This window comes from Antechinus flavipes, chromosome 4 (genome assembly GCF_016432865.1).
Source record: "Antechinus flavipes isolate AdamAnt ecotype Samford, QLD, Australia chromosome 4, AdamAnt_v2, whole genome shotgun sequence".
NCBI classification, from domain to species: domain Eukaryota; kingdom Metazoa; phylum Chordata; class Mammalia; order Dasyuromorphia; family Dasyuridae; genus Antechinus; species Antechinus flavipes.
The window spans coordinates 180044191-180071323 of record NC_067401.1 but is presented as its reverse complement, the minus strand read 5'-3'; the positions used below and the strand labels follow the sequence as shown (position 1 = coordinate 180071323).

The 27133-nt window shown below is 33.3% G+C and overlaps 2 protein-coding genes across 7 annotated transcripts in view; one reads left to right on the top strand and one right to left on the bottom strand.

The window, feature by feature from the left end:
- FOXK2 (forkhead box K2) overlaps positions 1 to 5708 on the top strand; it is a 77986-nt gene extending 72278 nt beyond the window's left edge. For both annotated transcript variants that reach the window (XM_051995633.1, XM_051995632.1), the window contains one exon: positions 104 to 5708. In XM_051995633.1, the coding sequence (XP_051851593.1) occupies positions 104 to 300 (197 nt within the window). In that variant the 3' untranslated portion in view covers positions 301 to 5708. The remainder of the gene's footprint in view (positions 1 to 103) is intronic.
- WDR45B (WD repeat domain 45B) overlaps positions 1 to 27133 on the bottom strand; it is a 141291-nt gene that overhangs the window by 14733 nt on the left and 99425 nt on the right. For 2 of the 5 annotated variants that reach the window (XM_051995646.1, XM_051995647.1), the window contains 5 exons: positions 22328 to 22518; positions 20524 to 20609; positions 18220 to 18321; positions 17324 to 17445; positions 15061 to 16719 (listed from right to left, as the gene is read on the bottom strand). In XM_051995646.1, the coding sequence (XP_051851606.1) occupies positions 16613 to 16719; positions 17324 to 17445; positions 18220 to 18321; positions 20524 to 20609; positions 22328 to 22518 (608 nt within the window). In that variant the 3' untranslated portion in view covers positions 15061 to 16612. Of the gene's footprint in view, positions 1 to 15060; positions 16720 to 17323; positions 17446 to 18219; positions 18322 to 18381; positions 20415 to 20523; positions 20610 to 22327; positions 22519 to 27133 lie in introns of those variants that run through there. The other 3 variants (XM_051995644.1, XM_051995648.1, XM_051995645.1) reach the window with 3 other exon arrangements.

The following is a 27133-nucleotide window of genomic DNA, read 5'->3' as shown; positions in this document are numbered from 1 at the left end:
TAATGACATTATGTGTACTGGTTTCCCTAACTAGGCAAGTGATAAAAAAGAATTGGTTATTTTAGCTATATGTGATTGTTCTAATTCCTTAATCTCTCTACAGTTGCTGCAAGTCCTTTACATATGTTGGCAACCCATGCATCAGCATCAGCATCACTGCCAACCAAGCGTCAGAATGGTGACCAATCCGAGCAGCCAGAACTGAAACGTATCAAAACAGAGGATGGCGAAAGTATAGTCATCGCTGTGAATGTGGACACACCATCTTCAGCAGTCAGGGAAAAAAGCATTCAAAACTAAAAACTTTGATTTCTTTTCATATTTAAAAAAAGTTTTTTAAATCAACTCTGTGGTGCCAAAAGGAGACATTTAAATTAATATCTAAAATGTTGGAACATGTTCTCACCTAGTGGGCCCTGTGAACAGACTTCAATATTCAGCACTGAAAAACAAAAATGAAAACACAGGTGGCCTTAAAACTCAGTAATTTAAAAACAAAAATCAAACTAAAAAACTCAAACATCTTCTAAAGTCTGTGACATCCCCTCCCTATGAATGATGTCTGTTGCTGCAGAGTTGGGGAGAACTACAGCTTTTAAATTTAAATAATAAAAAACAAAAACATTTGGTTATTTTAAGGACTGAGTATCTCAGTGTAACTTATCAGCATGATAAGCGCTTAGTGTAAACTGTTTTAAATGATTGTATATTCCTTAAAGGGAACAGAGGCAAGGAGCCATTTCCTCCATCTTGGCAGCTAGCCTTTCATAATGACCTAGCCAGTGCAGTTGTTGATAGATATGCAGTATTTTGTTGTTCATGTGGAATTTTTGAAGTGTTCTTTCATTTCTTTGAAAAATAGAGTCTTTTGGCATTTCAAATCACTCCATTTAAACTGTGGAATCTTTGGAATCACAATACTTTTCATGTGAAATTTAGTTTTGTTATAAAACACATGCAACACAAAAAAAAGTTTTTTTTTAAATTGATGGAATGATTTCCTTATATCTGTCCTGTTCAGATGAAGCTACTTTATAAATCTGCAAATTTTATATATTTTATCAGTTGCCTGATAAATTTCATCTAATTTTATCAAAATGTATCAAATGGATCAAAATGCTTCTTTGGGCTTGCATGTAACAGATTAGAAATTCCAGTGTAAATGAATCATTAACTGATGTAAAGAACTGCTATGATTTTGAACAGAGCTGGACTTAACCATTTCTCTCTCTCTCTCTCTCTCTCTGCTATCTTTGGCTGTTTGTTACTTTGTGTTTACTTTGATTGTCTCTGGCATATTTTTCCAGTCTAAGTAAAACAAGTCTCACTTAGTATCTGTGTATGTTTAAAATAACAGAACTACTCCACTTCATTTAGAAAAAAAGATACAATCTTTTATCACAGGTTCTTTTAAAGAAAAGATTTTCTCAGAGGTATAGTCCAATATTTTTAAGCTTAAATATTCAGCATTAGAAGGAATTAATCTGACCCATATGTCGGTAAAACTGTTAATATTTTAGTTATCCTTAATTACCAAAGGTCCTCCATTAAAGTAGCTGCTGTGATTTTTGAGCAGATGCTACCTTATAATAAAAGGATTCTTTTTATATAAATATATATACACATATATGTACATATATGTGTGTGTGTGTGTATGTGTGTATTTTTTTTAAATGTGTTCTATAGTTGAGCATTAAAATTATCTTGCTAATTCTCTAATTTGCAGCAGGAGATTCCATTTTGCATTCAAAACTAAGGCTCAAACTTCTTAACTAAGGAAATTCCCTAAAAGATTTGATTATTTGGGGAAAGGAAGAAAAGATTAGTGAGTGATAAAGAAGGATGAATTATTATACCTCAGCCTACATGCCTTCCAAATGGAAAAAGTTCATGGATCTCTTGGCATTTGGTGCCTTAAGAGATGATTACTGTAGGAGCAAAAGATGAGACTTTGGCCTTAATTTTGAATTTTTGAGTTATTTCTGTAATCATCATATCTATTTAAATGTAGTTACTTCGATATTTAATTACCTTCTTTTAAAAAGGGGAAAAAAAATCTGTATTTTCCTGATGGACTAAAATGCCTAAAATATTTAGGCAGTTTATTTACCTGAAGACCAAATATGATAAATCTGTACTAAGTATTGTGTCAATCCACAGTATGGGGCTGTCACAATGTTATTGGAGACATACATATTAAAAATTATGAAAAATTACTGAATACTAGCTGAATTTATAACTCAGCTATTTAAATAATAATAAAAATGAAATCCAGCATAAATGAGGCCTTTTTGTGTAACAAGCAGAAAAATATGTTAACTAAAAGCTAGAAAAACTATTGGGTTTAAGATTTGTTTCTACACTTTTTTGTAGTATTCTGCCTCTTCAAAGTTCTTTGTGGAATACCATATATGCTATGTTGGTTCATTTCTTATTTATCTTCTTTCACCAAAAGGTCCACAGTTTGAAGAATAGTCATCTGAATATAGATTTCCATAGTTCAGTCCATGTGTAAAAGCCAACCATGTTAGAATATCATTCTGGGAAAAGAGTTAGTAGTACCCATAGCATTGAACTTCAGCACTGGTAGAACCAAATACCTATTTAATCATACCAAAAATGAAGGCAGATGGAAAACACCAGAATTTGGAATATCTTAAGAAGATAAATTTGAAAGAATCAGCTTGCTTAGAGTAACACTTGAGCAGTAGCATTTTGGAAAGATTTTAATCACTTGAAATCTGTATGATACTGGAAATATTTCTAGAACATACACTGAGATTTGCAGCTATGTAAATCATCTAAAACTACAGCTTCCTAGCAGAGAACCATGGACTGGGTTTATGCATCTTTGAATGTATCTGTCACCCTCACAAGCTATGCCTAAACCTAAAGTGTAGAACTGCTATGTGACTAGAATGATTCTTGTAGGGTATAAAGGATTTTGGAGTTTCTATACCAATAAAAGGGGGTGGGGTGGGGGAAAGAAGGGGAAGAGATGTATTTTTAAAAATTTCTAAATCTGGAACCAAACAGCTCGTTTTTCAAATGTGGGGATTCCCCAACTCCTCAATCTTGTGTTTAAATGATTAGCTTTGTAAGACAAAGTAGAACAACACCATAGGCTAGCAAGTAGCTACAATATCCCATTTTAGATCCTGTTCACTATGTTAATCTATTAAATTGGATTGTATATGTCAAGGTTTAATACTTGTTTCTTCTAGATAACTTCTACCCAATAATCCTTGTAAGAGACTCTCAAAATATTTTATCTCATCTTCTAGTCCCACAAAATGCAACCTCACACTTCAGGAGATGCCATTATTTGTGCCACTAAAGCAGATTCTTAGTTTTATCAAATATGTTGTAGTCAATTTTCAATTAGCCAAATGTAATTTATCCACTATCTATGTTGGATCTCAGGATTACTCTATCCTGTTACCTAGCAAGGTTCTGAGGTACCTCAGTATTTATAAATTTCATTTTAACATAATTCTGAGCCTGTAATTTTTGAAGGCAAATATGCTAAGAAATTTAATTCCCTATTAATATGGTTGCTATGACTGTAACATGTACAGTATATATTGACCCATAGCTACTGGCTAAGCAGTTGGGAATTGAATTACAGGGCAGTAGATGGCATATTTTGCCATTTTAATCTTACATGGATTATTAATGCAGTTTTGGTGAACAGAGAAGATAAAAGTAGTAATAACCCTGTTTAGAGGGAAGAACACTCTTTGAGTTTTGTGCTCATTTCTGAATCCCATAGTTGGAGAAGGTGGAGCAGCAGGGAAGAAAAAAGTACTAAGTGTGGTAGATGCTCTGCCCATTATTAGCCTTCCCTCTCTCCCCCTCTCCCCCGCACGCTCAGTCCAGAAGGTAGTTGAAAAAGATGGGGAATTAGAATTGAGAAGCACTTGTTTTATACTGATTAATTCTAGATAAATCCTCAACTATTAAGTCTTTTATGCTGAGATTGAAGGATTACCAGAATTTTAATCAGTATCAACTAAATAGTTTAAAGAACTTTATGGAAGCCAATTTATACTCAAAAAAAAGTTTTCTATATATGCACTTGTTTTCAGAAGTGAACTTCAGTATTCCTAAAGTGGTTCAGATCTGTAGTGCTAATCTGTAAGCTAAGATGGTGATTGTTCAACAATCCTTGGCTGCCTTGTCAGGATTGTATAAAATAGTACAGAAACTAATTTGTCAAAGCAATGAATTAAATTTTTTTTCAACAGATGACGTTATTAATTCAGTACTGTATAAGGATAAGATTTTGTACTGAAGCTTTTTAGTCTCCAATATCATTATCCAAATACTTAGCTCTATTAGCCATGCTGATCCTAGTGTTTTAGTGTCAGTTTAGTGTCAGATCTTCTAAGCATATTTGTGCCAAAAGTGCTTTGTCTTTTTTTTTTCTTGGCAAAAGGGAGGTTGGGCTCAACAGTCTGACCTTATTATTATGTCCTTTGACTTAATAGTACAGTCTGTGACCTTATGTGGTGATAAAAGACTATGCAAGTTGGATTGCAAAGCAGTTAAGAAAAAAAGCTTCAGGGAAGATCATTAATATGGTTACAAATCTATAATTTTGTCAGGGGACGTACTTATTCCTTTTGCTGATGCATATCATAATCTGTTCAACTTGGTTTTCATGGGTGACTGTGACAAAATAATTTTTTAGATTTTATTATCCAAGGACATATATAATATTGCCTGGAAAATTATGTGTAATAATCCTAACGATTTCATATGAAAAAAGAGTGCATAAAAGGATATTGAGGTTAGAAGGAGGGGAGAGACTTGTATGCACTACTTATGAATATGAATTAATGCCATACATAGAGATAAGAAAGGAACCCTTGTTTCAATTCAGTTCAAGGTTCTGACAGTTTATCATTGCTTTGGTCTTAAAAGGTTTCACTGTGCTACTTATCAGCTCTTATGTACCCACTAATTTTTCTAAGTTATCTAGTGATTACAAATTTTATTTTAGCAGTAGCCTAAGCTGAATGATATTTAGTACTTTCATCATATGATGCACTCCTATCTAAACCAATGTTCATATTAACAGCAATAAAGTATACCATAATATGGGTCATTAGTGATCCCAATCAACAATATTAAGTGGGAAATAGCTTACCACCTTCCTTTTGTTCTCATGATCAAGTGAGGAACTTGCAATCTTCTCTACTCCACACCCTCATTTTTTTTTTCATGTAGTAGAATTATTGTGCTATGGAAAAATGAACATCAACAGCAAAACCATTCCTGTAATCATGGCAAAGTGACCTTGGCCTAGAAGTCTAGGGAAACCATAACTGTCACAAAGTTCAAACTTAAGAGTGATGGAGCTCTAGAGAAGAAGAAAGATCTGAGTTGTTCTTACTAAGTAGGTACTTGAAATATCTCCTCTCCTTCAGAGATGCTACTTGTATTCTTTTAACTAGATTTCAGTTGTGTAAAAGAGAGGTCACTTAATATTTTCTCTCAGGGGAAGGGACTGGTATAAATTAACTGTATTATTTTCAGCATATAAATTAAAAATTGGTGGATAGCACTGAGCTAGGTGCTGGGAGACTTAAAAAGTTTAAGACATAGCTTCTGCCTTGAAAAAGTGTACAGTTTTAGATGATTATAACAAAACTAATGGTGAAATGAATAGTTAAACTAATAAAATGAATGCAACCATTCCATTATACAGTGACTACTTTTGTTTTTCCTTTTCAGAATCAGTACACTGTAAAACACTAGATTAGGCATCAGAACCAGCTACTTACCCTATCACCTTGGACAAATAATTTTACCTCCCATCATCTCAGTTTTCATGACCTCTAAAAAATAAAGGATTACCTTAGATATTCTCAAAGGTAATATTTTAAGTTTCTAAGTTTGCATTTTACTTTCATTAAGACAAGACTATAAATATTAATATTACCAACTACAGGCTAGATGATGAAGAATTCTCTCAGCACTCCCTTCCAAACAACTTTAAAATAATATATTAAATAAAATTCTGGAGTAGAACAGGGAAGAAAAAAGTCATGGTGAAACAGTTTTCTAGATTTAGACAATTTAGGAGATTAGTAGGACAAGTCGGGATACTTGGATGGGGACTGGCCTGGAGTACCACTGCAGCAGCAGCACCAGTAGTGATCCTTGAAGGTGTTGATAATTAAAGCAACTTTAAGAGCAGCCTAGAGTCAATAAGAAGGTCAGGTATCGGATCAGGAAGAGATTTCAGAGGGTCCCAAGCTCACACTGGATTATACTTCATTAATCATTCTTACATACTTATAGTTTCAGGGTGGAGAAAAGCACAAGCACTAGTGGACACAAGAGAACTGGGGTCACACTTCTCCCCAGATTACATGATTTTGAAAGCACTGAAAAATTTGCAGATTCTGCAAAGAAACTGAAGAAACAGGCTGGAAACATGAACAAACAACAAAAAAAAAAACTTGATCATAAAAAGCCACTGGTGAAGGAAGATTAAAACACATATGAAAACAAGTACAAACAAACACTTCAAAGGGAAAAAATGCAAATCAGAAACCCAGTAAGACTTCCCAGAACAAAAAAATGTGAAAATAGATCAATAAAGGAGCCACCAAAACAATTACTGAAAATAATGCCTTACAAAACAGAATTTGTCAGATGGCCAAAAAGAAAAAAAAAGGGGGGGGGGGGGAGAAAGAGCGCGCAAAAATTCACTGAAAAATAAAAACAAATCCTTAAAAAGCAGAATTGGCCAAATGGAAAAGGTATAAATACTCAGTGAAGAAGATAATTTTGTAAAAATTAGAATTGAGCAAGTGATTCTAATGATTCCCTGAGACATCAAGAAACAAGAGTCTAAAGAATGAAAAAAATTAAGAAGAAATTCTTAAATAACTCATTGGAGAAACAATTGACCTAGAAAATAGAACAAGGAATGATAATTTAAGAGTTATTCAATTATTTGAAAGCTATGATCAAAAAGGGAGCCTAGACATCATATATTTCAAAAAAATTATCACAGAAAACTGCCCTGATAGCTGAATACCAGAAGGTGAAACAGAACTTGAAAGAACCACCAATTATCTTCTGAAAAAGATCTTAAAATGGAAAATTTTTAGAAATTTTATGCCTAAGTTCCTAAATTCCCAGGTCAAAGAAAAAATGTTGCAAGAAACCATTTAGATAATAGAGTCACAATCATACAAAAGTTAGGAGTTTCAATATTAAAGGAGTGACTTACAACATGATATTCTGGAAGACAAATGAACTAGTACTACAACCAAGAATTTAAAACCCCCCCAAAAAAGGGGGAGGGGGGGTGAGAGGGTGGGACAAGGAAGATGGACATTTAAATAGAGAACTTCCTTATAAGAACTCATATTCTTTATGTAAAATATATATATATATGTATATGTACATATGTATGTATATATATATATATATATATATATATTCTTTATATTCAGCAAAGCCAAATAGAAACCATTCAAACACAAAACTGGAGAAAATCATGGAAAGGCAATTATGAAAGAAAAATCACAAGAAACTTAAAACTATTTATATTGCTTTGTATCTCTAAACTATTTACATTGCTTTGTGAGAAGATGATAACTCAAACTGTTCATACCCTTTGATCCAGCAGTGTTTCTACTGGGCTTATATCCCAAAGAGATACTAAAGAAGGGAAAGGGACATGTATGTGCCAAAATGTTTGTGGCAGCCCTGTTTATAGTGGCTAGAAGCTGGAAAATGAATGGATGCCATCAATTGGAGAATGGTTGAGTAAATTGTGGCATATGAATGTTATGGAATATTATTCTGTAAGAAATGACCAGCAGGATGAATACAGAAAGGACTGGCGAGACTTATATAAACTGATGTTAAGTGAAATGAGCAGAACCAGATCATTATATACCTCAACAGCGATACTGTTTGAGGATATATTCTGATAGAAGTGGATCTCTTCGATAAAGAGAACTAATTCAGTTTCAATTGATCAAGGATGGATAGAAGCAGCTACACCCAAAGAAAGAACACTGGGAAATGAATATAAACTGCTTGCATCTCTGTTTTTCTTCTCAGGTTATTTATACCTTCTGAATCCAATTCTCCCTGTGCAACAAGAGAATTGTTCAGTTCTGCATACATATATTGTATCTAGGATATACTATTTAACATATAAAGGACTGCTTGCCATCTGGGGGAGGGGGTAGAGGAAAGGAGGGGAAAAATCAGAACAGAAGTGAGTGCAAGGGATAATGCTGTAAAAAATTACCCTGGCATGGGTTCTGTCAATAAAAAATTTAAAAAAAGAGAGAGAGATGATAACTTATTATTCTTAGGACAGTTAGAAGGGGTCTACATAAGAGAGAATGGGTATAGTCAATTATATTAGGATGGTCAAAAAAAAAAGGGTATGAGAAAGGGAGATGCACTGTTAGATGAGAGAAGAGAGGATAATGGGGAGGATTATTTCACATAAAAGAGGCACACAAGAAAGACCTTTTAAGTCAGAAAAAATAATTATTCATCTACAGTTTTTTTTATCTCAAGACTTTTAGCAATAACAAAAGATAGCATATAGCTAACAAAACAAAAACCAAGAAATTAAAAATTCCCAGATTAAATACCCAACTAGAAACAATAAAAATCAAAAAAGAGATAAGCAATACTGAAAGAAAAATGCAATAAATTAATAAGGTACCGATTTGATTTTAAGAAAAAAAAAAGTAAGTCTTTAAGAGGTTTTTAAAATAAAATCATAGTATCAATAACGTGAAAAAAAATTAAAATTATTAGCAGCTATTCTGCTTAACTTCATGCTAATAAAACTGACACTTTAAAATGCAATGGATGTTTGCAAAAATACAAATTGCCAGATTAATGGAAAGAGGATTGTTTAATCCTACTTTAGACAAAGGAACTGAATAAATTATAAATGAACTCTCAAAGTGACATAAACAAGTTCTACCAAACATTTAAAAAACAATTCCAACTCTACAGAAGCCGTTTGAAAAAAACAAGTAAAGGAGTACAAATTCCTTCTATAACCTGAATATAGTTTTGATACCTACATCAAGAAATCAAAGCAGAGAAAAAAAAACTAGACTAATTTCCTTAATGTTGAAGTATATATTTTGAATAAAATATTAGCAAACAGCACTATGTTACAAAAGTCATGCACTATGACTAAACTAGTTTTACTTACTTGGACAGTTTATTTTATTAATAAGGGCAATAAATTGTTTAAAAAAAAAAAAGAATGGTCATTTAGCTATCTTTTAGACTATGGACAATCACTTTATGAAAGGTTTCTTGGGACTTATGAGGAACTTTCTTGTGCCCAGGTTCACACAGCTAGAAAGTGTTAAGTGAGATCCAGATTTGAACTCAGGTCCTCCTGACTTCAGGGCTGGTGCTCTAGCCACTGTGCCACCAAGCTGCCCCCTAAAGGGCACTTTTTAATATTTGGCAGTCTTACCTGCTAAGACATGAAAAACAATATGCGAACAATTACAAAACACTATACAAATAAAGACATGAAAATAATTGTAAATATATTGCCTATGTGTAGGCTAACTCAATGTTATAAAAATGACACTAGTACCTAAATTTACTTAAACGTACCATGCCAATTAAACTACCAAAGGATTTCTTTGTATAACTATAAAAACCAGTAGGAAGTAGTTTCAAAGGTTTTAGGATTGAAACGTTAGCTTCTCATAGAGAGCTGATAAATCAGATTGCAGGTGTAAGCATTATATTGTTTGCTGTCCTTTCCCCCCACCCATTTTTCTTTCTAATATGGCTCATATGGAAATTTGCTTTTGTTTGCCTATCCACATGTATATTTTGATTTTCTTGCCTTTTCAAGCAGCGGGATGTTGGGAAATTGGAGGAAAATAATTCAGATGAGAAAAGTTACTTGCATTATGATCGCACAGATATAAAGGGTTTGGAGCAGGATTTGTACATGGATATTCCTGATTTTGTCTAGTACTCTACCCATTATGCCTCCTAGCTAATTTTTAGTGTTTTCATATCATCTTGGAGAAGATATGGAACTGATGCCTATATAACTTGGAAAACCAAGTTGCTTAAAGTCAAGAACAGTGCAGCCAATAGAAACCAATTTTCCCTTGGAAAAAGGGGATAAAGCAGGAAATATAGTAAGATCTTCTTTCTGTTAAATTGAAAATCTTCAGGATGTATATTTAATAAATAGCTTCTGGATCCTTCTTCAACCTTAGTGCATGCTGTCTACTTAGAATACAGACTAATTTCCTATTCTAACAGAAAGCATACTAGGAAGCTCATGAATGGTCCAGAACCTCACATTTTTCCTATAGTGTAAAAACCTACTGACATCCTATCTTCCTACTCTGAAGACTTATTTTTCTTGACCACTATCATTTCATTAGGTATGCATCTGAAGCCAACATATATATACTAATGCCCTGATTTTCCTGATGTGCCTTGGGATTCTGTTCCAGCTTATTCCTCTTTTTAGAAACTCAATTGTGAGATATTAACCCAAATATTATTTTTCTTTTCAAGGGCAGAGGAAGACATAAATCCTTTTGTAATCATATATATCTTCTTTACTATTCTCATTTTATAAGCAAGGTGATATCTGTGTTCATGAGGCTTAGCAGAAGATTTTGTTTATAAGAATTCATAAATAATCCATAGTTGTTTTTATTTTTTAATATAAAAAGCAAATCTATAATCCAAAACTGCTCTCCATGTCTAAAGAAAGTTTAGCCAACTGGCCCTCATTTTCTGTATGAAAGCAACTTTATGAATTACAGGCAGAATATCCAAAGAGACATCAGTTCCTTTTATCCCTAGGGTTACAATCATAAACACATTTGTAAATACCCAGAAATCACAATGAACTTCCTCCAATCACATTTGAGACACTCTTTCCTTGCACTTCTGGCTTCATCAATTTTGTTAAGTGATGATTTCTTGGATACTGTCACAGCTCTTCCAAAAACATTTTTCTTACAAATTATATAATAAAAAATGTTTAAAACAGAGAACCAATTTAAAAGAATTAAAATTTAACATAATCTGAAGTATGATCACAGAGTAAAGCTTGTTTGGCACATCACAGACTGTAGAACAATAACTGGGCAAGAAGTGTTCACTGCTTCCATTTTCTTCATCTGTAAAATAGAGACACCTACCTTCCATGGCTACTGTCAGAATAAAATGAGAATACTTGTAAAATGCCTTGCAAACCTCTGTAAATGTCAGCTTTTATTGCTTTTTAAAAGATGAGCATTCCAGGTTTTTTCATTTGTGAATGAATAAAATTCTTTTAAAGATCTCTTCAAAGACATAATTACTTCAGTAAGGTTCCTGCCATTGTTGAAAAATTCTGGAGTATTTCTATGGAAATCACTTTAATAGTGTGGAGTACATTACTTTGAATAGTCTCAGCAGTTATAAATAGTTATCCTTTAAAGGTACATTGCTTTCTTGAAATAGTTAACATTGCAGTATGAAGGTAGGTAACATTTTGAATCAAAATAAAGATGTGACTACAGAGTTCCTGTGGCTCAAAAGTGGCTTCAAAGTCAATTCCATTTGAATCTTTTAAACCATCTAACCTGACTATAGATGAACACATCAACTTCATTGCTTTTGTGTAAAAAAAAAAAAAAAAAAAACTAGAAAAGCACTTGAGATTCGAGTTTCTGTGATAACAGAGAAACTTAGTTTTCCAACACAGATACTCTTTACTCTTAGTGCTTTTGCCTGCAAGAGGAATGAGAAGAAAAGCTTTGGTATCTTAGGTACATTTCTACTGAAGAGGTTATAGACTTAGGCCAAATTAGCACACATATCTCGCAAGGTTTTCTAAGTTGCATCGATACACAACAAAGTTGCATAGATTACTCTTTTCCTATGAATTGAAAAGATTGGAAATTTGTTTCCTAAATAGTGGCTACATTTGAGTATGTGCATAAAATAACATGGATCCATTACAGAACTATTTCAGTTCTGGGGAAAAGAAAAAAAAAAAAAAACCTCATATTCCCTTCCATATATTTTACTGAGTATTAAAGTCATTGGTATCTATGACTTAGATAATACCATGAGTATTATTGCATGATGCAGAAAAATAAACAAAAAAAGGGACTTGAGTTAAGAAAGGTATCATGGTCATTAAGAGTCAGGACTTTTTGAGCTCGGGTATATGCAGTACCTTCCAGCTGTATCTTAACACTTTTAGCTTGTAATTTGTTAAATCTCTAAATTGACAGCAAATTCTAATCTTTTTGCATTGTTATAAAAGAAAAATCAGATGATTACAAAGTAAATTTCTCAAAGATGGAGGCTGCTGTTGGTCTCCAAATTCATCATCCTTCTAATGTTGTTCGGTAAAGAAAGGGTAGCTAGTGGTTGGTGATTATTTATTTTTATTGATATGCTAAGTATGCTTCAAGGAATTTGGAACCCAGTATCTTTGGATCCTGATCAAGTTCAATAACTAGTTTCAAACCTTTGTTCATAATGTTTTCCCACTACAAGAAGGATCCAGAGCCTACTCTTCCCTTGTTCAAGTCTTACTTATCATCTCCACTCTTCCCACCTCCTACCTCAGCCCCTACTCTTCTCTTGTTCAAGTCTTACTTAACTCCACTTTCCCACCTCCTACCTCAGCCCCAATACACATACACATACATACACACGCACGCACACACACACACACCTCCACCATGAAGAGTTTTCTGGTTCTTAATGAATTGTCAGTCCTCTGGCTTCTTACAGCTTACAGTTATATTATCCTTTTATGGCTTACAAAATACTTTCTAAACAATATCCCTATGAGATGAATAGCATATTTTAACCTCCTTTTTAAAGATAAAGACACTAAAATTTAAAAACTACTGCCAAACTATAACTTCACCTGGCTTGTAATTTTAAAGTTATAGTGTCAATTTTAAAGGGCATGAGCTTTCAAAATGACTATGATAAACTTAAAATTAGAATTCTTCTTTGAAGATGTTCCCATAGGAGTTGCTTATATTTTAGATCAGCAACTATGGAATTTCTTTCTTATGTTGTATATTTGAAAGTTACCTCCTAATTCAAGACAAGGAGTCACAACATGTTCAAGCTAGATAATCTGATTTTTGCAGAATCACAATAGTAAACATAATTGAGTCTATGAACATGTATTAGAATCCTACCTACTGGAACTATAATAAATGCTGGAGAAAATAAAGAAAAGCAAAAAAATAAAAAATTCCACCCCCAATCTTAATGGGGATGATAACATGCAAACAACTATGTACCAGCAAGTTGTAAATAGGATGATTAGAAAATAATGAACAGAGTTGGTAAAGGTACTAAAATTTAGAAGGACTGAGAAAGGCTTTCCTATGGGAGAAAATTTTAGCTAGCACTTGAAGCTGCCAAGAAAGCCAGGAAGTTGAAATGGAGAGTGAGAATATTCCATCCATGGGAGACAAACACTACCTACAACTATAAATAATATTAGAAATAAAGAATCTAGAATGGAGCTATAATTTCATTGATATTGGAGCTTCTAAAGTGCAGAAACTCCTTAAGTCAGTCACTTTCTCTGCAACTTAAATCTTAATGAATAGTTTGCACAATGAGAGATGCAGGAATTGAACCAAGGTTTTCTTGACTTCAAGGCTAGTTCTTTATCCTCTACACCAGACAAGTCCACAATACTCCCAAATCTAGCCCCAACCAGAATAAAATATAATTGAGAAATACTTAACAAAATGAATAAAAATACAATAAAACATATGACATCACATTTTAAAACTAAGTCAGTATTTAGCCTGCAGGATCCTTAGGTAGGGTTTAAAATGGCTCCATTTCTACTTAAATTTGATACCACTGCACTACAACACATTTTCTCCAGAGAGATGCACAACTGAATTCAGAAAAGGTCATGGAGGCAAAAAAGGACAATGATTGTATCTTGCTAAAATAACAACTTTATTTTTTAATCTATAATCAGTTCTGTCAACTAGTCTAGACCTACTACAGGCCAAGCAAAGGCAAAAAAAAAAAAAAAAAAAAACCAGTCCAAGCAGTATTTACAAAAAAAAAAAAAAAATTGCAAAATGTTTAATTTTTACACCTAATTACTAAATTTAGAATTTAAAAATTGTCTTTAACTACACAGGAGAGAAAAGGGCACAAAACAATTGCACTGCCACTAATGCTCATGTCTGCCTACACAACAGTCTTTCTTCCTTTAATTCCTTCCTTGTCTTCAATACATCATTCGTATTGGCCAGTATATCCCCTGGCTTCTTGTAACTCACATTCCCATACCTCAAATGTCCCTGAACTCTTTTCACATATAAGTTTCCTACCCATTCTTCAAAACTCAATTCAAATGGCATCTCCTTAAGGAAGCCTCTAGCCACTCAGACTTCACATAGCATTGTTTGGCACTGATCTTCTATTAAATTATCGATAGATCTCCTATTCTTCAATTAGCTTGTGGTTCCATGCACACACATGCAACACACATACAAATGTGAAACTTAGGTCTCCTATTTTATTAGACTAATCTTGGGCCAGCCACAAATTCACTGGGTCTCAAGTAGTTCATTTAACCACTTTCATTTTATAGATGAGGAAACATTTACAAACAAGTTCCATTCTAATTCTAAATAAAAGATCTTAGGCTATTTGAGGTAATTAACCATACACCCAACACACTTGGAATTTCTATGTATTGTTTCAAACTGAAACAATTGTTTCAATCCTTCTCTTACCGCTAATACACATAAATGAAAAAGCAGTAGATGAAGTTGCTGTACTTCCATGAAGAACCATACCAGGGTAACTAGAACATGTTAAAATATACTTTAAAGTGGTCACTTTTCTAGGAGAGAAGAGAGAAACTTGAATTTCCTTTATGTCTTATTTAAAACCAATAGTTCAATTGCTATTAATGGAAAACATCTTCAAAATTCTTCTTTCTAGATATCTTAACTTTTCTGCCTTCTCACATAATTTTTGTTTAACAATGAACACCACAACCCAGACAACAAACATGTGTTGTTTATTAAAATGTGGAATCTAAACAGAAGTATCCTAAATATGAAAAACATATATCATCTTGGTTTTGATCATATGTAATATCCAAGTTTTACTTCCCACAACTAGAAAAGAGTACAACAAAATTAATCATTTTATTTAAAAGAAATGTTACAAATAAATGTGCAAAATGAATTTCCATGATTAAATCCACACAAAAGGAACATGCATATTTTACATAAAATTTAGTCAATATTACATGACACTGTTAAGAATCAGGCAAAATGGAGAGACCTTGCAACTACAGAAATTTTAAGACAAGTGAGATATGAAACCAGGGACACATGAAATTAAGTCTCAAAAGGCAATTTACAATCAAGCAAAACCTCATATAAGTAGTGTTAACAACACAGATCCCACAATAATATTCTACTACTTTAGTTCAAAAATGCTATGTGCCTTTCATTTCCAAAATAATTAGTGTGTAGTCACCTATATAACGGGAAGGGGAGGAGGGGAAAAGGGGAAGAATCTATTACAGGGAAGTGCCCAAACAAGGCACCAACAGAAATAAAAATGAATTCCATACACTCTTGCTCACTCTCTTTGGAATTCAGCAGTATGGCATCACTGAAATAAATGCCAAATCTTCCTGTTTGAACTGAAAGAAACAGTCACGAATAAGAACTTCCCAAAAAATATGGTTTTGTTATTGTTCCACTTATTTTGTTTTTCCCTGAAATTAAGATGGATTCACTCTACTGAGGACTGTATTTCTATCTGAGGAAAAATTACTCCTGTCAGCATTAAGCATTAGTTAAATTGGAATTTGTTCCAGTTCTGTATTAATATTCATAACTACACATACCAATGTACCAAGTCAGCACATGTGTTTACATAAATAAAACAAACCTAAAAACCTATGTTGGTAACCTTAAGTAGAGAAAGTATTCAGACTGCATTTGCTAAAGCATATTAGTTATGTTTTTCCTCATTATGTATAGAGCTGAAGAAAGAATTCATTTCTTCTGAACTAAGGCAAGCTGCTGGTTTTACTATTCTATTTAAAATCTTGTTATATTCCAAGAACTAGTATTTACATGTATAGTTCATTTCCCCAACAAAAGGCTCAATGAAAATGATCTAAATTATTGCCGAAACAAATGCCAATTTCCAAATCTGGTCCAATCCCCTACACAAAACTCCTGGTTGTTTTACTATAGAGGGTACAAATGAACCTGCTAATGTCATCTTTAGAAAAAAAGAAAATAAACCAAGTAAAAGCTCAATCTGTTTTGAAAAACCACCTGAATGCTCATTCTGGCACACTATGATTTGTTTCTTTTTCCATTCATGGTAGAAATGTGAGGCCTCATGTATAAAAGGAAATTGAATATTGGTATATTTATTTTCCAACCAAGACTCTTCCTGGTTAGTCTCCTAGAGCCTGTTCCTCAGTGAGGTCTATAACTGGGGAATATTACAGGTTAGTAGTGAGTCCTCCAAGTGTTGCAGAATAACTCAGCAGTACTTCAGTCCAAATGCTTCTCTTGAAAAGTCAAAGCTTGTCATCAGTCATTTCTAGAAACTGAGCATAGACATCACGGGAACATTCTCCTTTTTGGTTGAATAAGAACTTGTAATAACTGCCATCTGCACAGATTGCTAAGGAAAAGGAAACCCATTTTATCTTTTTTTTCTTTTTTCATTTAAAAGTTTAAAGCATATCCCTTTTTCAGAACTGTAATTGAAAATTGCAAACTTAAATAACACTCCATTCTTGGAAAACTATCATTATCAAGGAATTACCAGAATACATCCATAATCCCACCATATCAAATCTACTATAATGAAAACATTTTCCCCCTAAACTAAGCAGATATTTTGGTTTCTTTGGAGGAAAAATTGAATAGCTAATTTGTAGAAAAATAGTGTATCTGTTATCAGGGCATTTTAATAGAAACCACTCAATAAATTATCTGTGAATTTTCTAAAGAAGTGATCGAGACCAGTTAGGTGCTCATGGCATACATAATTCTCCAAACAACGCACACTGAAAAGCTCTGACTGAATCTACAATAGAAAAGCAGGAAGGAGAGATAATACTAAAAATAATTCTCTTTTAGAACCATAAGGCCCGTCATTTAGTAATAGAAATCAAAAGATGATAGTGGGAGAAATACCTTATGAGCTTCTCAGTTAAAGAAAAAGTAGTCTGGAATTTTTTTTTTCCTAAACATACAATGATACTTCAAAAAGAAACTCTTACCTATGACAGCATTTGGCTCTGTTCCAAAGGCACAAATGCATGGAGAGCCTGAGGGAACCTGAAATTTGGAAAAACTCCATTTGGAACTGAAGTATTTTGGAAGAAAACTGGCTGAGGCCAAACTGGGAAGGAGGAGGGGAAAAAAAAGTGATCAAATTATAATATGACATGATTAAGGTTACTCAATACTCTCATATATCTAAACCTAAAATAGACTAAAGTGATTTTTAAATCTAATAAAAGCAGTAAAATAATTTTAAAATGAGGTTTAGAAGTTTAAAGGAAAACATTCTATTTTTATATCCTGTTCTTCTCTAAATAATTTACGAGAAAAGATATCATTTTGTTAAAAGTGTTGGGTTTTGTGTTGAATGTAGCAGAATGTTGTATGGAACAGAAATAACAAGCTACAAATTAATCTTACAGATCCAATCTCTGTAATGGAGAGCCAAGGGAAAATCAGGAAGTCTTATCAATAAATATTCTAAAGCAGGAATCCAAAAAAAGTAATCGTGAAGTAACTACTTTATTGAGAAGCACAGTAATCCTGTGATAATGTTTGAGGTCATCTGTTCCAAAACTCAGATAATATCTTAAGAATTTAGGGCCAGAAAGGTAGCACTGAATCCCAAAGTTATGAGATCAATGTTCCTCTTGGTTTCCTTCACTTTCTGGTCAGAATATTCTAAGACTTTAATTATTGGGAAGTTCTAACATGCCACCATTTTGTTACAAACCATTACATATGACTTCAAAACTCTCGAAATAGAATAATTTCTGACTTCACAGATGATAATCTTTATCTATTACTATATACATACAAACCCAAAGGTAGGGACAAATGATGCTACATTTCATCTTATTTTTATGACAAAATTTAATCCTTAATCCTTTACCTAGACTGCTTATTCCTTTTGGGATCTTCAGCTGCAAAAATGTGTACTGTTCCATGATCACTTGATACACAGATGAGTGAAGCATCCTGATTGAAATTAATACTGAAAAAAAAAAAAACACACACACATACATACACACACACACACACACACACACACACACACACACACACACACACAGAACTTTGACAGCTGAGTATAAGGGGACTAAGAGACCAAAGTTGCAGAATATAAGAGATGTATGAGATCATTTAGTCCAATATTTTCTTACAAATAGTGAAATAGGCCCATGGTAAGAAGTGAGCCTTCCCAATCAAGGATACTACCAGAATGCTAGCTCATTAAGATATTACAGAACTATATTAGAGAGAAATATAGTTCAAATAAATCACATAACCCATACTTTAAAAAATTATGTAAAATGGTTTATATTTTTATATTTTCCAAAATAGTTAGTTCAAGGTTTAGTGTCTTCACATTTCAAACTAACAAATACAAGGCTAGTCAAATATTTAATACTTAAGTCTCAAAAAACTACACTTCTATATAAAACCCAGGAAAAGTGTAAAAAAACATGTAAATAGTGTCTTTTTAAAAGTTGAGGGTCTAGAAAGGCCATGCTTAAGAAAGAAGTGAAGTAAGAAGTTATGTTAGGTTGCAAAATACTTAGCACTTAGGTTTAAGAAATTCTATTCAGCTCCTATTCCTATATAGTGAAAAAGAGGGAATCAGGACCATATAAAATATTCTCAGCAAATTCTCAGCTTTTGATTGGCAAGTGACCATTATGGAGTTTGATGCAGACTCAGAGGGTCAATGTGGACTGATTTTTCTGTTTTATCATAAAAGAAGAGGCTGATAACAATCCTCTCCTTAACAGACACTATTAATTAGACACAGTATAGAAAGTGAATTAAAAGTCTTCTCTTAGGTCCTTGATGCTACAAGCTCTAATTTAGGGGAGACCAAAGCTGAAGTAAGGCAATGAATCAAACTTTGGAGAATCTTGGTATAGGGGAAAAAAAATCCAGTTTTTAAATGCCAAAAATACTACAGATAAAATTCATCTTAATGTTTAAAAAAAAAAAAAAGCCAAGAGTATATAGGAAATGACTCATAATAGACTGAATTTAGTATCTTCATTCTTTTAAAATACTCTACTAAAAATTTCTGTTTTACTAAAAATAACTGTTTTAGATTAATAGTTCTCACAAATCAATAAGCTAGGGCAGCTAAGTGGCACAGTGAATAGAGCACCAGCCCTGAAGTCAGGAAGGTACTCCCTATATGTGTGATCTGGGCAAGTCACATAATCCCAATTGCCTGAGCAAAAAACAAAGCAAGCAAGCAAACAAAAACAAGTTAATAAGCTATACCATTTTCATAACTTTACATCTTGATTTAAAACTTATAGAAACAATGTTAAAAATAATAAATTATATGCTTTTAGTTATCCTGATAAAAATTAAGCTTATTGATTCTATGCAGCCTATTAACTCAAGGTATCTAGTGGTCATAGCCCAAATCATTTGATGAAGTGAAAGGAAATGTTAGAAATGAAAATGTCACTCATGCCATATAAGGATAAGATGAAGAAGCCTGAACAATAAAATATTGTGGAAGGAAGACGTAATATCTAGAGATTTGTAACAGAAGAAGGATTAACAAGCTTGTTCTGCAAGATACTGGGGACAGGAGTAGGAATAACAGGACAGAAGTTGTAGGGAAGCAAATTTAGATTTCTTTTAATGCAAAAATTGCATAACAATCAGAGATCTGTTTTAAAAAAGCAGCAAGTTCCCTCACACTAGTCTTCACTTGTATCAAGAATTCTTTGGTAAAGGCAGAGGCAGGGAATGAAGAGGGGGAGTGGGGGACAGGGACACATTAGATGGCTACTGATGTCCCTTCCATTTCTGGGATTCTGTGAAAAGGACCAGGTATGTTCTTTACTGAGTTTGCTGCATTGGTAAGCACAATTAAATCCTAGAAACCAAAGCCACTTGCCTTTAGTCACCATATGGACACTGCAGGAAAGAATAAAGCCTTCCAGAGATGAACACTTCAGTCTCTGAGAGAAGCCACTATATAATTCTGCAGCCTCTGACTCTTCCTGCCTCATAGGAAAAGCATTCTTTCTTGAGGTATCAGAAGTATAGTTTCTATTATTTGTGCTTCTCTCTAGAACATCCTTGCTGTAAATCACATCATTGTTGTCATGAATCATCCATTTCTCTGGAAATGAAAGTAGACTTATCTTTTTTTTCTATCAGTCCCCTATATTCAAATTAATCATATTCTTACCAATAAATATTTGCTGCTTGAGATCCTCTTCTCAGTTCTTGGATTAAATGCCCTGATGAAGTATCAAATATTCTTATAAGGGTCCCCTTTGAAAAACAATGAAGTGTCTCATTATCAAAGATTCAGAAATTCAGTTTGTTTTTTCTACAGTTTTAGATTAATAGTTCTTACAAATTAATAAGCTATATCATTGTCATAAATAATATATGTAACATCTCATACAATCTAGGTCACACAGAATTGCTTTACTTTCTGATGAAATTTTTCTACTTAGCATTAAAACTAAGACTGAAATACTATAAAAATACTATGACTGAAAATACAGGGGCAGCTAGGTGGCACAGTAGAGAGAGCACCACTCCTGAAGTCAGAAAGACCTGAGTTCAAATTTGGCCTGACACTTAACACTTTGTAGCTGTGTGACCCGGGGCAAGTCACTTCACCCCAAATGCCTCAGCAAAAAAAAAAAAAAAAATGGAGATTCAGAATTAAGTATTCTAAGTGACCTATAGAAAGTTCCCCTCCAGCAGTTACAGATACTCCATGCCTGGAAAACTGGGAATGTGGAGATTCCAGTGTCTCTTGCTGCCACCACAGGAAGTATTATCTTTAGACTGTACTAATTTACATTGTAAAAATTCACAAGGATCTTTACAAGGTACTTCTTGCATAACAAGACAAATATTATATGTATTTTGCAGATGAGGAAAGTAAAGTTCAAAAAGGTTAAGAAATCTGTCCAAGGTCACAAAGATAGTAAGACACATGTGAGACTTGAACCCAGAGTTTCTGACTTCAAGATAAGATACAGACACCACAGTGCTTCTGTAACTAGACACCAAACTGAAAGCTACTATATACTGGTTCAATAAAACATCAAATTTTCATTATTTTCATTTTTACCTAATTTACAAATTATTTTAAGAAAATTCTAGGCTAATTTCTTGTTGTTACCTGACCTGCACATGGACAACATTCTTTAGTCATTAACTGGTATACAAGTGATAATGAGAATGATAGAGTTGTTTTACTATCACTTTTCCCTACCCATACTCCTCAAAATCATGTAATACATGTCCCAGCCTACACAAATGACCTTTGAACTGTCACACCCAATATCAGTGGGGATATGGATAGCAGACAGTGTCAGGATCAAATTTCAACTCCAATACTTCTCAATATTCTGGGTAGGAAAAGTAGCTCTGGAATTGGAAAAAATTCAATTTTCCAAACTAACAATTATATCCTTTTAATCAGAATCAAAACTCTACACAATATACAAATTAATAGTTTCATCATTAATTTCACAGTACATAAAATCATGAATGCATGTTATAATATATAGGTTCTTGGGTTTCTTACAGTTCCAACAATTTCCCTTCTTTAAAATCAAAACAAAATGATGCAACTAAAATAGTCTTAAATAGAAACCAGAAGTTCAAAACTAAAAATAAGCTTCATGGTATTTTTGTTCTGTTTTTCAAAAAACATGAATAAGCTCAGGTTAAAAAACACAAATGAAAAATTCTGAAAATTTTAACATAGTGATTGATCACATTTGACAAATGAAGTAAGGTGGATGTAAAGAAAGTCTTACAAGTCTCTCAAAGTAAAAGTGAAATGGAGGATATGATTTTAAAAACCAAATAATTTCTCTAAAGGAGCAAGGAAATGTTATGTAGGCCTATTATCATATGTATCATAAATGATTATGTCTGGAAAAAAGTTTCTACAAACTTCTTCACTCTTGAAACATGACTTTCCTAATTCAATTATGTGAACTACTTTCGAAAGTTAAGCTTACTTTTTCAGATGCTGTTGCAATTCTTGTTCCCTGGAGATTTAAAGCTATACAGCTTAGGATTCCTTCATGAGCTGGAATATCAACTGGAGGTTTTTCTGTATTGGCCAGATCCACTATCTGCACATGGCCAGTATGTGTACCGGGGAATGCCAGGAGAGAATTGTTGCTATTTGGACATAAAACACATAGACCTGGATGCAAAAATATTCAGAAATGAGCCTCAAGATTGTACAAATAGTCCAACTTGTCATATTTTGGCCAGTCCTTTTCTATATCATATCCCCAACAGTTTTATTTTTGTTTTTAATGGATTCCACAATTCTTTGCAATCACAAAAACAAATCAGGAAAATAAGTTTAAGCACCTCAAATCACAGAAATGTTTCTTTTTCCTTTGTTCTTTTTTGAAGATTTTAGCAAGATAGGTACAATTGCATTCCATTATCCCTAAAAGGATTCTGAACTAAATATAGTATTAAACACTGAGGAGAGGAGATCCTTAAGAAAATATTTTGCAGAATGCAGCAGACATTCGAAGTTCCCAAAGGATCACAACAGAGGTATCATTAAAGCAAAATTTGGAAGAGGGCTCACTGAGCATTTTATAGAACATTTTGGGGAAGGAAAAATGAAAAGATGGGGAAATAAGCAAAAATATAGAAGGAAAAAAAGAAAGGCAAAGAATAAAATGTTAGAGAGGAAAAGAAAACATAACTTGAACTTTTAGTTCCTTCTGGGGCTCCTAATTTGTTTTTATTAAAAAAAAAAATCAATCATCAAAAAAAGAGATAGCAGTTATTTATTCCCATTCTTCCCTTCCGCCAATTTAGACCTTATGTCTAAACTACTACCACTGTACTCCCCTCTAATCTCAAAACTAATTATAAGTAGAATAGAGCTTTTCATTGAAAACTTTTGGAAATTCTATATGTCCTTAAATGTTTTATATATCCTTCTATTTCTATCTTGGAAAAGAAAAATACCAACAGGATAAAATTTCCCGTTCCTATGCCTTTTTGGGAGGCTGAAACAGTGATCCTTTCAATTTTATTAACTTCTTATTTTTAGAATTTCAAGTTTAGTGATTGACTGGGGGTTTTTAATTTGTTCCTTTTCTAGCATTTTTAATTGCAAGCCCACTTCACTGACCTTCTCTTTCTCTATTTTATGCAAGTAGGCCTCTAGAGATATAAATTTTCCTCTTATTACCAATTTGGCTATATCCCACACATTTTGATATAACGTCTCAATTTTTTGTTGCATCATTTTTTTGGGTGAAATTACTAAGTGTCTATAATTTGCTGTTTCACCAATCATTCTTTAGGATGAGATTATTTAGTTTCCAATTATTTTTTGTTCTATTTTCCCCTGGCTTTTTATTGAATGTAAATTGCATTGCATCATGATCTGAAAAGGATGTATTTACTATTTCTGCCTTTCTGCATTTAAATTAATAAATAAAACTAAGAGTTGGTTCTATGAAAAAACCAACAAAATAAACTTAGTAAATTTGATTAGAAAAGGGGAAGAGGAAAATCAAATTGTTTATCTTAAAAATCTAAAGAGAGAACTTGCCACTAATGAAGAGGAAATTAGAGCAATAATTAGGAGTTACTTTGCCCAACTTTATGCCAAGAAATTCGATAATTTAAATGAAATGGAAGAGTACCTTCAAAAGTATAGCTTGCCCAGATTAAAAGAGGAAGAAGTAAATTGGTTAAACAGTCCCATTTTAGAAAAAGAAATAGAACAAGCTATTGGTAAACAGTCCCATTTTAGAAAAAGAAATAGAACAAGCTATTAATCAACTCCCTGAGAAAAAAATCCGCAGGACCAGATGGATTTACATGTGAATTCTACCAAACATTTACAGAACAATTAACTCCAATGCTATAATAAACTATTTGAAAAAATAGGGATTGAAGGAATCCTACCAAATTCCTTTTATGATACAGATATGGTACAGATGCCTAAACCAGATAGGTTGAAAAGGGAGAAAGAAAATTATAGACCAATATCCCTAATGAATATTGATGTTAAAATCTTAAATAAAATATTAGCAAAAAGATTACAGAAAATCACCCCCAGGGTAATATACCATGACCAAGTAAGATTTATACCAGGAAGCACAGATGGTTCAATATTAGGAAAACTAATAGCATAATTGACTATATCAATAACCAAATTAACAAAAACCATACCCTCTTAATAGATGCAGAAAAAGCATCTGATAAAATTCAACATCCATTCCTAATAAAAACACTTGAGAGTATAGGAATAAATGGACTTTTCTGTAAAATGGTCAGGAGCATCTATTTAAAACCGTCAGTAAGCATCATATGTAATGGGGATAAAATAGAAACATTCCCAATAAGATCAGGAATGAAACACCATCTATCACCACTACTATCACGATTACTATTGAATATTGTATTAGAAACACTAGCTTCAGCAATAATAGTTGAGAAAGAGATTAAAGGAATTAGAATAGGTAATAAGGAAACCAAATTATCACTCTGCAGATGATATGATGGTATCCTTAGAGAACCCCTGAGATTCTATTAAAAAGCTATTAGAAATAATTCACAACTTTAGCAAAGTTGCAGGATACAAAATGAATCCATATAAATCCTCAGCATTTTTATACATTACCAACAAAATGCAACAGCAAGAGATACAAAGAGAATTTCCATTTTAAATAACTGTCAATAGCATAAAATATTTGGAAATCTATCTGCCAAAGGAAAGTCAGGAACTATATGAGCAAAACTTCAAAACACTTTCCACACAAATAAAGTCAGATTTAAACAATAGGAAAAATATTAAGTGCTCTTGGATAGGCCAAGCAAATATAATAAAGATGACAATACCACCTAAACTAATCTATTTATTTAGTGCTATACCAATCAGACTCCCAAGAAACTATTTTAATGACCCAGAAAAAATAACAAAATTCATATGGAAGAACAAAAAGTCAAGAATTTCAAGGGAACTAATGAAAAAAAATCAAATGAAGGCAGCCGAACTGTACCTGATCTAAAACTAAAGCAGCCGTCACCAAAACCAATTGGTATTGGCTAAGAAATAAGACTATTTGAACAGTGGAATAGGTTAGGTTTACAGGACAAAATAGTCAGTAACTATAGCAATCTAGTGTTTGACATACCCAAATATCCCAACTTTTAGGATAAGAATTCACTATTTGACAAAAACTGCTGGGAAAACCGGAAACTAATATGGCAGAAACTAGGCATGGACCCACACTTAACACCGCACACCAAAATAAGATCAAAATGGGTTCATGATTTAGATATAAAGAACGAGATTATAAATAAATTGGAGGAACATAGGATAGTTTACCTCTCTGATTTATGAAGGAGGAAGGAATTTATGACCAAAGAAGAACTAGAGATCATGATTGATCACAAAATAGAAAATTTTGATTATATCATATTAAAAAGCTTTTGTACAAACAAGATCAGAAGGGAAGCAATACTAGGAAAACATTTTTACAGTTAAAGGTTTTGATAAAGACCTCATTTCCAAAATATAGAGAGAATTGACTCTAATTTATAAGAAATCAAGCCATTCTCCAATTAATAAATGGTCAGAGGATATGAACAATTTTCAGATGATGAAATTGAAACTATTTCTACTCATATAAAAGGGTGTTTCAACTCACTATTGATCAGAGAAATGCAAATTAAGACAACTCTGAGATACCACTATATACCTCTCAGATTGTCTAGGATGACAGGAAAAGATACTGAATGTTGGAGGGGATGCAGAAAAACTGGGACACTGATATATTGTTGGTGGAATTGTGAATAATCCAGCCATTCTGGAGAGCAATTTGGAACTATGCTCAAAAAGTTATCAGACTGTGCATATCTTTTGATCCAGCAGCATTATTACTGGGCTTATATCCCAAAGAAAAGAAGTGAAAGGGACTGGTGTGTGCCAAAATGTTTGTGGCAGCCCTGTTTGTAGTACCTAGAAACTGGAAACTGAAGGGATGTCCATCAACTGGAGAGTGGTTGGGTAAATTGTGGTATATGAATGTTATGGAATATTATTGTTCTCTAAGAAATGATCAGCAGGATGAATACAGAAGGGCTTGGAGAAACTTACATGAACTGATGTTAAGTGAAATGAGCAGAACCAGGAGATCATTATACACTTCAACAACAACACTGAATGAGGATATATTCTGATAGAAGTGGATATCTTCGATAACAAGAAGATCCAATTCAGTTCCAATTGACCAATGATGGGAGAGAATCAGCTACACCCAGAGAAAGAACACTGGGAAATAAATGTTGACTAATTGCATTTTTGTTTTTCTTCCCAGATTATTTTTAACTTATGAATCCGATTTTTCTTGTGCAATAAGAGAACTGTATGGAGCTGTACACATATATTGTATTTAAGATATACTTTAACATGTTTAACATGTATGAGACTGCCTGCCATCTAGGGGAGGGGGATGGAAGGAGAGAAGGGAAAAGTTGGAACAGAAGTGAGTTCAAGGGACAATGTAAAAAAAAATTACCTATGCATACGTTCTGTCAATAAAAAGCTATAATTTAAAAAGAAGGAAGGAAGGGAGGGAGGGAGGAAAAAAGGAGGGAAAGAGAGGAAGAAGGGAAGGAAGAGAGGGAAGGAGGGAGGAAGGGAGAAAGGAAGAGAGAAAGGGAAGGGAGGGAGAAAAGGAAGGAGAGAGGAAGGGAGGAAGGGAGGGAGGGAGGGAAGAAGAAAGGAAGAAAGGAAGGGAGGGAGGAAGGGAGGGAAGAAGGAAGGAAGGAAG